Source organism: Felis catus, chromosome A3 (genome assembly GCF_018350175.1).
Source record: "Felis catus isolate Fca126 chromosome A3, F.catus_Fca126_mat1.0, whole genome shotgun sequence".
NCBI classification, from domain to species: Eukaryota; Metazoa; Chordata; class Mammalia; order Carnivora; family Felidae; genus Felis; species Felis catus.
The window spans coordinates 61,621,608-61,636,712 of NC_058370.1; the positions used below are offsets into that span (position 1 = coordinate 61,621,608).

The window sequence follows — 15,105 nt, forward strand, 5'->3', positions numbered from 1 at the left end:
AGAAGCTACCTTCTGCCTAGTGAGAAAGCCCTTTCCTCCCTGAAAGCCTACTTACTCTCCGGTTGTTACACTTCAAAACTGTGTAGAATTTATCTTCGGCCATATCCTGATTCGGAAGTGCTATGACAATGGCAGGGACATAGAAGTCAAATCCGTTGGGTATCACAATTTTGGCAAAGACATAATCTCCAACCTGTAGATGAGAACATTATGCCATAGCAAATATTTTAAAATACCCCAAGATGGTGAGCAAGTACTGATGCTACAATTCAAACACATATTTTTTTCTCTACTAAGAAAGAATCAATGGTTTCCAACTTCTCCAGGCTCACTGGGCCACACCCAGAATTCTGTGATCAGTTTGGGGGAGCCCCATTTTAGCAGGACTTCTTCACCTGACAAGGATCCTGGGGATGGCCAGCAAGATGCAAGATGGCCAGAGGTCTGGAAACCATATCCTACAAAGACTGGTTAAAGTAACCTATTTCACATAAAGACAAGGAGGGATACAAACAGTGTCCTCATTGATCTGAAGGGCCATCACCAAAAGGAAAGGAGGTTTGTTTAATGTTGCCCCCAAGCACACGCCTGGAATCCATGGGCAAAAGTTACAAAGAGACAGCTTCTGGAAGAAGGGAAGTCTTGTGAAGGGGCATGCAGAGGCTGCTGGGCACTTGTCAGATGGACAGGACCATCTGTCAGGGACAGAGTGCACCGACAGGCGCTCTGGGTCAGCTCGGGGAGGTGGCAGCAGACAACCAACATGGAATCCTGGGAGTGCTCACGGCGCTTTTCCTCCCAGCTCCCCGTCCAAGGAATGGCAGTGGCGGAAGTCTGGGAGGCTGTCGGTCTACTCTTTGGCCTGGGCACTGAGATGCAGGTAGTGGCAGGAGGATGGGACAAAGGCTGCACAGCTTTTATGAATTCACATGCAGAGGAGAGCACATCAGCCCAGCTCACCTGTGGAATGCATGTTCAGGTGTAACTGCATTATGGTATCAAGGTCTGGCATTAACTGACTACAATGTCAAGGAAAGTGCTACTTCTGCCCTTGTTATTAAATCTGTTTTAATATAATCTTTTGCAGTTAAAAGTTTCAAGGGCAGTTGTTGGGGCACCTGGGTGGCTCAGTCAGTTAAGCGTCTGACTCTTGATTTTGGCTCAGGTTGTGATCTTGCAGTTCATGAGTTCGAGCCCCGCATTGGGCTCTGCGCTGAGGCAGAGCCTGCTTGGGATTCTCTCCATCTCTCTCTGCCCCTTCACCACTTGCACGTGCACTTTCTCTCTCAAAATAAATAAACTAAAAAAATAATAAAATAAAGTTTTAAGGGAGTTAGCAGTTATAGCAACTCCCTTCCACAACCATCTTCTGTAAAGTGACAAGGGCCACAGGTGCTAATGCAAGCCAGTCTGTGCAGTCATGAGACTACCCAATAGAGGGTTAGCAGATGAAAGTGGAGCAAGAAAGTCACCAGGCAAGAGGCCAGAGGAACAGGGGCCACTGCTTTTCCTGCTCAAACACAAGCTCCCAAGAGGAGCCCAACCAGATGTTTAGCAAAGGCCCAGCAGTGGCCTCACCATCCCATTATCCACAACTGTGGGGATGGTGGAAAGTGCCCCCGGAGAAGATCGCTGTAAGCAGGTACCTGGAGCAGCGGGCAGGGCATGGCACCCCCGACAGGCGTGATGAATGAGGTGGGCACAACCTTGGTGTCTCCATACCTGAAGCCCACCAGTGCATGGGTGGGGCTCACACACTTCTTCACAACCCCTGAAAGGAATAGATTAAAATACAAAGACAAATCATGCCTATTTCCTTAGGCTCGCCCCATCTTGGCAATCCCAGTCATCTTCCTTGGATACAAGCCGCACCCGCACCCCCACCTCAGCCAGAGGGCTCTCCTGTACTTAGGCTGGAGAAAAGGGAACGTGCCCCTGTTGAGGCCCTCAGCAAAAATGTGGCCCATTCTCAGTGGTCAGGAGACTGCAGAAATACTCCAAGTAGGTAGGTCAGTTCATGGGGTGAAAGACACAGGAGTAGTTCTCAATCTTTACTCCAAACAGGAATTGCTCTGGCTGGAGACTGGATCTTTTTACCTTTGGCTGTAAGAACTTTCTCATATTCACAGCCCAGCTTAAATTCCATCTCCTGAAAAAAGGCCTTAGCTTTGCTTCACCAAAAGCAGCCCCTCTACCTGCCCCACTCCCCTGAAAGTCATCTTGCACACCTATTCATCATATTCTCTCCTTCCTTCAGCCTCAGGTTTCTTTCTTGTCCCCTGTGCTAATTCTTGCCCTTATGAATTTCTGCTAAGGTTTCTAAATGGCTGTTAAAGTTTTAAAATTGCAAGCAGCTCCCTTGATGCCCAGGAGAAGACAGGAGTTGTTTCTATCTCCTAAGAGAAGCTTTCACATGGGATGACACAAAAACTCCTTACATGCACTTGACACTTCCCAATTCAGAAAATACTGTACATCACCATATGTAAAAAAATTTTTAAATGTTTATTTATTTTTGACAGAGAGGGGGAGGGAGAGAGAGAGTGGGGGGGAGCAGAGAGAGAGGGAGACACAGAATCCGAAGTAGGCTCCAGGCTCTGAGCCATCAGCACAGAGCCCGATGTGGGGCTCAAACTCATGAACCATGAGATCATGAGCTGAAGTCAGACGCTTAATCAACTGAGCCACCCAGGAACCCCTGTACATGACCATATTTAATCTACATAACAACCTTATAGGGATTCTAATTGTTTCAAATCTCATTCAGAAAGATAACGATAAACTGAGGCTCAGAGAATTTCAGTGATTCCAGTCACATGGCTACTAGAGGAGAAAGGCAGACTTCAAATAAATAAAAACTTGGAATTTTCTGACCCTAAATCATTATACCCGAGAAGGTATTCAGGTCCCCCCTCCCACCTCTGCCACCTGCTTTTTTCTTCCATTATAACTTGTTTCTCTGGCACAGTGCAGAAAATTTTTGCAATTCAAGACTTTTCATCATCGTGAATTTCCTGAAGTAAATGCTTCTTGAAGGACAGGAAGGATGACCCAGTTCCTGCAAATAGGGACTTAAAATAAGGTATTGAAATGTGTCTTCCTCCTTGCCTTTCATCATGCTGATGAGCCAGGCTATCAGCTTGTCACTTCCATTCTGAACAATGCAGTCATTCCTTAACTAGATAATCCACACTGACCCTGGGAGAGAGTCAGCCACACAGAAATCCCTGCCCTGATTGCCAAGGACGGCAGCTACAACCAGGCCAGCTTTCCTCCCGGCCAGCTCTGCTCCAGCTCCTGGTCTGAAGCAACAGATATTCTGATCCAGTCACTCCAAAGCCACCTACTACTGAGGTACATTTTAAAGCCAGATATTTTCCATTAGAAATGTTTAGCAGGCTTTGAATAGAAGTTCTCAGAAAAGGAGTCATTGATGAATATCATGCTTGTGCTCCACCAACCTCTACTGGCCTTTTTTCCAAGGGAGAAATAGTAATGCACGGTGACCAGGTGATCTCAATTAGTGTCATTAATGAGGGCAGACGGACATCATGTGCCTCTGGATGGGATGCCCTAGCAATCTGTCCAGAAATACACATTCTGAGTCTAAGCTATCTGCGGAACATTCTATAAAGTAATTGACCTTATTCAACATCAGTATCATGAAAAATGATAGGAAAGACTGGAAAATAATTCCAGATTAAAGAAGACTAAGGAGACACGTTAATTAAATGGAATACATGATTCTGTACTGGGCCTATTCTAGAGACAAAAAATATAAAGCCAGAATTGGGACAGTTAACAAAATTGAAATATACAGATAAAAAGTACTATAATAATGTTAAATTTCCTGAATCTTGTAACTTTATTATGATTATGTTCAAAGAGTACCCTTGTTCTTGAGAAATACAGACTGATGCATTAAGGGGTAATGGGGCACAACGATGTTGCCTAATCTCAAATAGTTCAGAAGAATAATGTGTATGTGTTGAGATAAGTAGAGAGAAAGAAAGGGAATAAAATAAAATAATAAATGTGGTAAAATAAACATGACAAAATTAAAAATTGGCAAATCTGGGTAAAGAGTATACAAAAGTTCTCTATTCTTGCAACTTTTCTTTAAGTCTGAAATTATTTTTTTAAGTCTATGATGGTAGGGATTAAGTCTATGATGGTAGGGTTGAAATTCCTGATTAAAGATTCATTGAGGGGAGAGGGAACAAAAGCTAAGTACATCCAGTAACACATGCATTAGCATTTAATTGTCTGAGTCAGTGTTTACTAACAAGCCACTAATAGAAATGACTGATTATACGAGTAATGTATTTCCTCCAAACTGTCTTACTTGAGTTTAAACACAGCTGCAAATGAAAAATTCTGGAATAGCCAGATCCCATGCAACTGTTAGGGGGTCTGTGCTCTCTGCCTCTAATTGCACATTTAAAACAAAACAAAACAAAACAAAACAAAACAAAACAAAACAAAACAAAACAAAACAAGGCAACAATCATTGCTGATCTCAGGTATTGCATGTGGCCCTGGTTATACCTGTTTCCTCTACTTCCCCACCTTGGCAGCAGTAGGTCTCTGGCATTTCTTGTCACACAGGGATGGTGCCAAGTGAAAGTTTGAGCCATTCTACTTTTCTCCAGAACCCTGGCCAGCAAATTGATACCAAGCCCTAATGCAGCCATTTGGAATTTAGTCCTTTCCTGCATTTCCATTCAACTGCCAAATTAGTCTCTGACCCCTCTCCAGGGCTCCAATTCAGAAAACCAAGTAAGGGTAGCTCTGCATAATCCTCACCTCGCAAATCTGGGTCCCAAGGAAACAGAAGGTTTTCAGACCCTGCTCTTGCAAACAAGAGTTTCACGCCTTGGCTTATATGCTCATCTCAAATGCTCAGATCTGTATTTAATTACTCTCATCCAGTCAACTCCAAAGCACATTCAGCAAATTTCAAATAAAATATCCTAGCTGTCAGTTCTCCACACATGCCTACCAAAAACTAAAACTCCTGCTAAAGTATTCTTCCCATTAAAAAGATTTAATTAAATTTCATTAATAAAGGATGATTCTTTTCACTGGTGATTGACAGATAATGCCTATGCAAGACTGGCTACGTTTCTGTGGTATCATCTTCTTGCCCCATGGATCTTCCTAGGGCTCTTTCCCTAAGCTCTCTTTTCCCTTATAGGCCCTTACATGATATCAATGACACTTATGTGTTGATGTCTCAAAAATCTCTATCTCCAGACAGATTTCCTCTTGAGACTCTAGGCCCTTATCTCTAATTGCTTTTCTGACAACTTCAGCATTGGAAGCATTTGGAGATAGGGGCCTAGAGTCTCAAGAAGGAAATCTGTCTGGAGACAGATATTTTTGAGACATCAACACATAAGTAGTATACCTACAATTCATCATGTTCCAGGCACATCATTGTCTTCCAGTCCTTACCAGCATCTCATGTAGGTACCACTATCTACCACATGGCCCAAACCAACCCATTCCATATCCACTCTTTACACAACAATGGGAGAGAGCTTTTGTGAACTTCAAGCGTGACTATGTTTTTCCTTGCTTTAAATGTGGCTCTCCAGTAAAATCCAAACTTCTTTTTTTTTTCTTTTTTTTTCAACTTTTTTTTTCAACTTTTTTTTTTTTTTTTTTTTTTTTTTGGGACAGACAGAGACAGAGCATGAACAGGGGAGGGGCAGAGAGAGAGGGAGACACAGAATCGGAAACAGGCTCCAGGCTCCGAGCCATCAGCCCAGAGCCTGACGCGGGGCTCGAACTCACGGACCGCGAGATCGTGACCTGGCTGAAGTCGGACGCTTAACCGACTGCGCCACCCAGGCGCCCCAAATCCAAACTTCTTAACATAACCTTTTATGAATGGCCTCATACTTACCTCTCTGAAGACCTTTATTATTTCCTATCTTTCTTTGCATTCTGGGTTCCAGCCATACTCTGCTTTATTTCACCAGATATAAAATGTTTTTCTCCACCTCTAGATACATATTATTTTCACTGTCTACAAAGCTCTCACTTGAACGTCACCTGGCTGATTCCTTCAGGATCACATGTCCCAGGAAATTCTTGGGAAAAGCTCTCAGGTTCAGCCACACTGGCCTCTTCCACCAATATGCACTCCAGCCTCAGGACTTTGCAGTGCTATTCCTTCTGCTCAGAACTCCCTCCCCCGAGATAATTTAATGACTTGCCTCTCCTTTAAGTGTTACTCATACATCACTTTCCCCAGAAGCTCTTCATTGACCACCATATTTGAAATTGCAGCCTTTACCTTGACACTCTCAATTCCCTTTGTAGCTTGATTTTTCTCTACAGCACTATATCTGACACACTACACATTGCATTTATTTGCTTGCTTGTCTGTGTCTCTCAGTAGAATGTAAACTCCATGAAGACAAGAATTTTCGTCTGCTTGCTCACTATGCGAGACCAACACTTTAGGAATATTACATACATAGAACACAATAGATGTATAGTAAAATTTTTTACTAAACAAATGAAAGATGAAATATATTTTCTGGCTATTTCCCCCCCTACAAATATAAGTAGAAACCCATCATCATTTCATTTTAGAAATAGAATATCTTAGTACAGCTTATGAAATGTAGTATTCTAGGGAAAGCACAGTTTAAGAACCTCAGGTCCCTGATATCATATTAGTTAACAAAAAAATCTTACATAATAGATTATCTACCTGGAAAATAAAAGCCATTTTCATCACATCTTGCAATAACTTTCTGGCCTTTGAGAGGATCCAATTTTTTTGATTTGATTTTATTTGTTGGATTTCCTGGAGATTTCTGTTGCTAAAAAATATAAAACATTAATAATTGATTTAAAAAGTCAACACAGACAGTGAAAATCACAGATACAGGGTAGTCTGGGATTCTCTACTGAGAATTGCACTATCAAAAATTAGAGAATATACATATATTTTGTATAATCATTCTGGAGTACTTCCTGTTCTATGTTATTGGGAATAAGCTTTTAAAATTGAACTGATGGGGTGCCTCGGTGGCTTAGTTAAGTGTCTGACTTCAGCTCAGGTTATGATCTCATGGCTTGTGAGTTTGAGCCCCATGCCGGGATCTGTGCTGACAGCCGGGAGCCTGGAGCCTGCTTAGGATTCTGTGTCTCCCTCTCTCTGCACCTCCCTTGCTCACACTCTGTCTCTCTCTCTCTCAAAAATAAATAAACATTAAAAAATTTTTAAAATAATAAAATAAAATTGAACTGATATATGGGAACCAGTGTCTATAAGAAGTGAGACAGAATTTGCAGCCTAAGACTAATCAAAATGTTAACACATAAAAAAAGTCAACCTTTTCCAGAGAATTTAAACAGGATCCACGGTCTTAAAACATAATATTCAGTATATACAGATACAATCCAGAATACAACATACATTTATTTATTTATTTATTTATTTATTTATTTATTTATTTATTTATTTATTTATACTTATTTTAACATTTATTCATTTTTGAGAGACAGAGAGCACAAGTGGGGAAGGGGCAGAGAGAGAGACAGAGAGACAGAGACAGAGAGACAGAATCTGAAGCAGGCTCCAGGCTCTGAGCTGTTGGCACAGAGCCTGATGTGGGGCTAAAACCCACAAACCATGAGATCATGATCTGAGCTGAAGCTGGATGCTCAACTGACTAAAAGACCCAGGCGCCTCTGCAACATACTTTTAAAAAGCAAGCAGGGGCACCTGGGTGTCTCAGTCGGTTAAGAAGCTGACTTCGGCTCAGGTCATGATCTCATGGTCTGTGAGTTCGAGCCCACGTCAGGCTCTGTGCCAACAGCTCAGAGCTTGGAGCCTGCTTCAGATTCTGTGTCTCCCTCTCTTCCTGCCCCTCCCCCACTTGCTCGCTCGCTTTCTCTCTCTCTCTCTCTCTCTCTCTCTCTCAAAACTAAGATAAAAGCATAAAAAAGGTTTTTAAAAAGCAAATATGACTGATTTTCAAGTTAAAAGGTGATCAATAGATCACAATCCTGAGATGACCCAGGTGTTAGAGTAATCAGATAAAGACTTTAAATCTGCAGTTATAACCATGGTCCATGAGGTTGAATTCTTGAAATGAATGGGAAGGTAGTTGTTTTCAGCAGAGAAATAGAAACTATTTTTAAAAAACTAAAAATTTTAGGAGCAAAAAACCACAATATTTGGAAGGGCTCAATAGCAGAATTGATATGACAGAAAAAAGAAACTTGAAGATGAATCAACAGAAATGATCTAATCTGAAGAATACAGAAGAAAAAGACTTTTATTTTTATTTATTAATTTTTTGAGAAAAAATATTTTTAAAAAATGAGCAATATCCTTCCTGTTCAGATAACTCATTCAAAGCCCAGCTCAATTATAATCTCTCTGGGAAAATTTTACCACAGGCAATTTCAGAAAAAGTAAAGGAAAGGACCGCTTTGTAATGTTCAAATGGTACCGTATGACTCAAGACTTGAAGGGAATGTCATGCTGTGTCCACTACACGAAGAAACTGGTAGCATCATTTTGATTTGTAGAGTCTAACTTTAAAATCCTGTTTTCTATATGCTTGTTGACTGATCACTAGTAGAAAGACCCAGTCCCCACTGTATCCTCCACTCCCCCAAACCCCAAAGCCCTCATTACATCAACCAGAACAGTCATTATGCTTTACTTCCAATAAATTTTAGAACCAGTGCTCCTGTAAAATAAATTTAAAATGAATTATTAGAAAACAAGTTTTAAAAAACAGACATGCAGCATTTGAGTTTCTAGGTAAGATCTATTTTATCATTCTGGAAGGCAAATAACAAATGGCTTGGGAAAGAAGACTTAAATTCAAAGTACTAACAGACTGGTGAGAAGTTTACCATTTTCTTCCTCTGGTATTTCATGGCCTGATCACAAGGCCGCCCAAAACACAACAGTGGCACCAGGGTGCAGACAGAGGGCTCTAGGAGAAGCCCTGTAGTTCTGGCTTAATGGGAAAAGGAACTCCTAACACTCACAAAAATTATAGAAATCCCCTTCTCTTCTTCTCAGACCCCAGTCCACAAGCAGTCCTGTGGTAGGGGCATCAGTGTTGGCAGTGTGAGTCCAAAGGAGCTAAATCTCTGAAGGAGGGGAATCTTCTTGTCTGGTTAGTGGTGCTAGGTTCCAAGAGGGTGAGTGAACTCCCAGTGTTCTCTCTCTCTTTCTCTTTCCCTGGCCCCTGTTTAGCTCCAGATGCAAGTAAGTGGAGGCATGCAGCTGAGCTGAGAACATAAAACCTTAGGTTCTGGCTGGAGGACTGGAAAGAGGAACCCCAGGAAATCAGAAATTACCGGGAAGATCATTTATATTACAAGAGGGAAGGCCAAGTATTACCCCAATCCCAAACCAAAGCTACCATAGAAAAGGAAACTATGAACCTACATACTCCTCTTGAATATAGATGTAAAAAATCTGTAAGAAACTATTCGCAAATAAATCCAGCAACATACAAAAAGGACTGTACATGATTACCAAGCATCCTAGGAATGTAAGCCTGTTTTAACATCCACAAATCAATTAATGTGATACACCATATTAATAGAACAAAGGATAAAGCCATATTGTTAAATGTATGGAGAAAGAGTAGTTGACAAAACCCAACACCTTTCATGATGAAGACTCCCAACAAACTAGGAACAGAAGGGAACTTTCTCAACTAAGTGAAAATCATCTATGAAAAGCCTACAGCAAACATTATCCTTAATGATGAAAACCCTTAAGATCAGAAACAAGGCAAGGCACTCTGCCCCTCCTACACATTGTACTTGAGCTTCTGGTGAGTACAATCAGGGCAAGGAAAGAATAAAGGCATCCAGGTTGGAAAGGAATAAATAAAACTGTCTTTATTCATGAATGCTATGATCTTCTACATGGCAAACTCTAAGGAATTCACCCAGCTACTACCAGAATTAATTAACAAGCTCGGCAGGATGTCATGATACAAGATAGATCTACAAAAACAAACCAACTGTATTTCCATGTACCAGCTCTGAATATCTTAAAATAAAGCTAAGAAAAGAATTCCAAGGGGCCCTTGGGTGGCTCAGTTGGCGAAGTGTGTGACTTCTGCGCAGGTCATGATCATGTGATCTGTGAGTTGGAGCCCTGCATTGCGCTGTTATGCTGACAGCTCAGAGCCTGGAGCCTGCTTCTGATTCTGTGTCTCCCTCTCTCTCTGTCCCTCCCCAACTTGTGCCCTGTCTCTCTCAAGAAAAGAAAAGAAAAGAAAAGAAAAGAGAAGAGAAGAGAAGAGAAGAGAAGAGAAGAGAAGAAAAGAAGAGAAAAGAGAAGAAAACCAAGGGGCACCTGAGTGCTTCAGTTGGTCAAAGGTCCAAATTCAGCTCAGGTCATGATCTTGCAGTTCATGAATTTGAGCCCTTGTGACAGGCTCTTGTGCTGCCAGCTCAGAGCCTGGAGTCTGCTTTAGATTCTGTGTCTCCCTCTCTCTCTGCCCCTCCCCTGCTCACACTGTCTCTCTCCAAAAATAAATAAACATTAAAAAAATTTAAAAAAAAGAGTTTCATTTATAACAGTATCAAAAAGAACAGATATTTAGGAATAAACATCAAAATAAGTGAAAGAACTATACAATGAAAACTAGAAAAGATAGCTGAGAGAAATGAAAGATCTAACAATTGGAGTGACATATCATGTTTATGGATTGTTAAACTTGATATAGTTAAGACAGCTATTTTTCCGAAACTGATCTCTAGATCCAATATAACTCACATCAAAATCTCAGTAAGTTTTTTGTTTTCTGGGTTTTCTTGCAGAAATTGAGATACTGAAACTAAAAGTGCCAAAATGATTTGGAAAAAAGAACAAACCTGTAGGACGTACACTTCTTGATTTCCAAACTTATTATCAGAAAGCGTAATCAAGAAAGTGCAGTACTGACATGAAGATAGTCCTATGGCCAAGGGAACAGTATTGAGAGTCCAGAAACAAATCATTACATTCGTGGTCAATTGATTTTTAACACTTTGGGGAACATTTTTGCAACTTGTTTAAAAATTAAACATAAATTTACTATATGCTCCAGATATACCACTATTAGATATCTAGCCGAGAAATGAAAACTTTTATCACACCAAGACTTTTATGTATTTGTATCAGCATTATGCACAATAACGAAAAAGTGTAAATAATGCAAATGTTGATTAACAGGGGAAATGGATAAACAAAATGTCACATATCCATACAATGAAATATTATTGAGCCACTTATATATAAAAAGTACAGAAAAGGCAAATATATAGAGACAGAAATTGATGCGTGGTTACCTGGGGCTGGGGGTGCAAACAGAGACTGAGTGCAAATGGGCATGAGGTATCTTTCTGGGGTGATGGATGTGTTCTGAAACTGGATTTTGGTGGTGGTAGTTGACAGCTGTCAGTTTTACTAAAAATCACTTAATTGCAATAGGTATACTTTACAGTGTGAAAATCATATTTCCATAAACCTGTGGGGTTTTTTTTAAAGGTAAAAATAGATAGCTGTTTACTTTTGGTTTGCTCTATGTAACTATTCACGGTATTTTGCATGCAGTGGGGGTGAATGAGTGAATGAGCACAGAACCTTCCGAATCTACTCTTAAATCAAAACATAGACCAAACAGGTCTTTTTCTTCAAATCACCACATTGTGGAAACTGGGGACTTTTTTCCTTAGATTTTTTTTTTCATTTTTAAATTTCCTGACCATTAACTTAGTAATTCTTGGGTCCTCCATCCTAATCAGAGCGCCCGTGACATCACTCTCCAGCTTCTCTTTGCAGGCCATCAAAATGCCCCTTTCCTTCATGATACAAAGCCAATATAAGGTGCTTCCACATGCGTTTTGGTGTCGCTTTTTTACAATGCTATAGCTATATTATACATAAAGTAGTCAACATTCATATACAGGTCTTCTGTTAAGGAAGACTCTAATTTATGAAACATTGACTGTAACAATTGAAATACACCTAGTGAACATAATTTGTCTTGGGTTGCAATTCATATTCAGTATAATTTGGGCTCATTTCCCTGGTGCCCTATGTAACTGGGTTCTGCTGCAGCCGTCTATCATTTGGATCTGTTTGGAGATGCTTTTTGGGTTCATCAAAAGAAGTGGGAGTATGGCTTGTTTCTGGGGAGATGAAAATGTAGGGCAGGGGCCTCAGAAGAGAAGAAATAATGAACTAAATAAAGGCTTAAGGTCTCTTGAAAGAACTGTGGGATGGATATATAAATATAAATATATGTATATGTAACTTTTAAATGTTTATTAATTTAAGTGTTTATTAAATTAATTAACTAATTAATGTTTATTTAATTTAAATATTTATTTATTTTTGAGAGAGAGAGAGAGAGAGAGAGAGAGCGAGAGCACAAGCGGGGATGGGGCAGAGAGAGAGAGGGAGACAGAATCTGAAGCAGGCTCCAGGCTCTGAGCTATCAGTACAGAGCCTGATGCAGGGCTCAAACCCACAAACATAAGATCCTGACCTGAGCCAAAGAAGGACACTTAACTGACTGAGCCACCTAGGTGCCCCAGAATTGTGGGATACGTAACAAGCCTTCACACCTGTGTTGCTTGTGGCCTATGCAGCCATGGACAGAAATATAAGCTGAATACTACCCTTCTGTTTATGATGCTCCATTTTCACCAGATTTTGCTGGAGTCCCTTCATTCTCATGGAATTTCTATTTTTACAGATGCAGTTATTATGTCAAAGAGGTGAATGTTACCTGTTTGTTCCTGGGCTTTCACCCAGAGGAGAAACCTAAGCTGTCCTTCAGAATGACCTACTACAATCTGAAATGGCCTCAAAGGGTGGAGACTGGACCAGGAGACAGGAGAAATATGACCAATTGCTGCCCAGCTGGCTGTGTGACTTTGGGCAATCTTTTAACCTTTCTCGGCTTCAATTTCTGCATAAGCAAAGAGATGGTACAAACTAAATGATCTCTAACATCTTCTAATTCCATATTTCTTCCCAGAAGAACCTAGGTATTTTTCTATACTACTAGAGAAACTGTCGGGCTGTGTGTATACAAAGACAGGATACTAGCATGATATCTTTGTTTGCAGTTTTCACAATATAAGGGAAACGCCACAACCAGAGCCGTGAACATGAGTAACTCAGTGTTCCATCATAACACTCCAAAGAGACACAAACACCACAGTTTCCTACAATCAGTTCCTCGACGGAAGACTCCATGTAAAGTATTCTCACCCCGAATAGAACTTAGAATCTCGGGAATCTTGAACATACCAAGTAAAATCACCTGTTGCTTAAAAACCTCACCCCCATATAAAGTTCAACTTCCAAAGCCACCTTCCTTCATGCTGCCAGTGTCCACATCACAGACCAGGCAACTATGGAGGTCACCAGATAGCCTTTTCACCTCCAGATGGATATTACCTTGATTTCCAAAAAGATGTCCACATTGATCCCAGAAAGGCAATTCCCCCCTTCAGATTTCAACAATATAACAGATAAGCCACTTACTAGAATCTATGCCTAAATACATTTAAAGTTCCTTTAAAAAATTCTAAATGAGTATAATCGCATTTATTTAACTAGCCCCCTTCATCTCTAGATTCCAAATATCGATTCTCTCAACATCCTAGCCAGAAGCTAACCTATGAAAATGCTTTCTATATTTTCACAGGTACAAATCCGCAAAGTCAATGGCCTGAAATCATCAGAGAGATCTTTTTTCTCTATAGCTGTCACTCACTTCCCAATTCATCTGATATAGAACCACCGTTCACTCTGTGAAGACCTTCCCTGCACGAGCAACACTGAACAGTAGCAACACAGAGCACTATGATGTTCATTTTTTTACGAACAGAAAACGCCACCTAAGAAAATGCCTTTCTAAGTGACTGAAAAGTATTGCCTACCTTCAAATCACTCATACACATGTGGGTTCACCTGAAAGGACCATTCCAGTACCAAAGAACTTTGTACACGCACCATGTTTACTCTTCTTTTGTTTCCAACTGTTCCTACTATTGGCAACAATTCATTTCTGGTTGTTTCCACAACATGGAGCTTTATGGAAGAACTATTCACTCTACACTCAATGATTCACCCACACCACTGCACAATCAATTCAGCCACATCACAGATTAAGTAGAGTAGCCACAGGAAACAAATCTACAGGGCCAGCTTTAGGACAATGGTTCATTCCACAGAAATAGAGCATTGGTTTGCTGGGATGGAAGGGTAGCAGTAAGGACAGCTACACACAGCATTCCTTCAGCCACAATGTTGACGGCACCTTTCCAGAAAGGCCATGTGCCACAATTTTTGAATCTTGTCAAAGACTTTAGAAACACTGTACAGCCTATACCAAAGAACATGCCCAGTGCTGTTCTTTTTCTGGCATGCCTTCAGCTATCCACACACAAAATACAAACATGTCTGAGTTTTAAAAAGAAATCTATGGAGGATGAAAGTCAGAGGGGGTGGAGAACAGGAACAAAAATGGTAGCGCTAAATAGATAAGGCAACGTAGCTCTAGGCTTAGGTGCATGAGAATAGCTGCGTGTCAATCTCAGTGGGGAAGTCAGACAGGCAATGATCCTGGCAGTAAGGATGCTGTCCACTGGGTAATTTGATTTTGCCTTGTATCCAAAATTCAGAGAATCCAATTCATTTTCTTACCAGATTTGATTACCAGGTGATGTAGAGCAGGATCCAAAATGGTGCCACCCTCCTTTCATTTATGACTTAATTTCAAGGTCACATGCTCAGGTTTTCATTGGTGGGGACAGTGAAGTTAGTAAATGTTTGATGCTTTAAAATTTCCCATTTAGCAATGTGCTTCCACACTACATATAGGATGCATTTCTACAACTTAACTAGAACTAATCTTTGGCTCCAAATCTTGTTATGAAACGACCACTAAATATTTTTTTCTGCCCTCAATCATTGAACTGCTGCCACCCAGCAGCTCCAACATGCTTCTCTGTCCATGTTTTGTCTTAAAAACCAACTAAAGTCTGTGACTGCTATAATCAAGACAATACTTGTAGTATCATGTATGTTTTGACCTTTCC

General features: G+C 40.6%; 1 protein-coding gene across 1 annotated transcript in view; it reads right to left on the reverse strand.

The window, feature by feature from the left end:
• VWA3B (von Willebrand factor A domain containing 3B) overlaps window positions 1–15,105 on the reverse strand; it is a 202,120-nt gene that overhangs the window by 14,137 nt on the left and 172,878 nt on the right. The window contains 3 exon segments of the mRNA XM_019827072.3: window positions 56–193; window positions 1,647–1,771; window positions 6,728–6,839. Coding sequence (XP_019682631.3) covers window positions 56–193; window positions 1,647–1,771; window positions 6,728–6,839 — 375 coding nt within the window.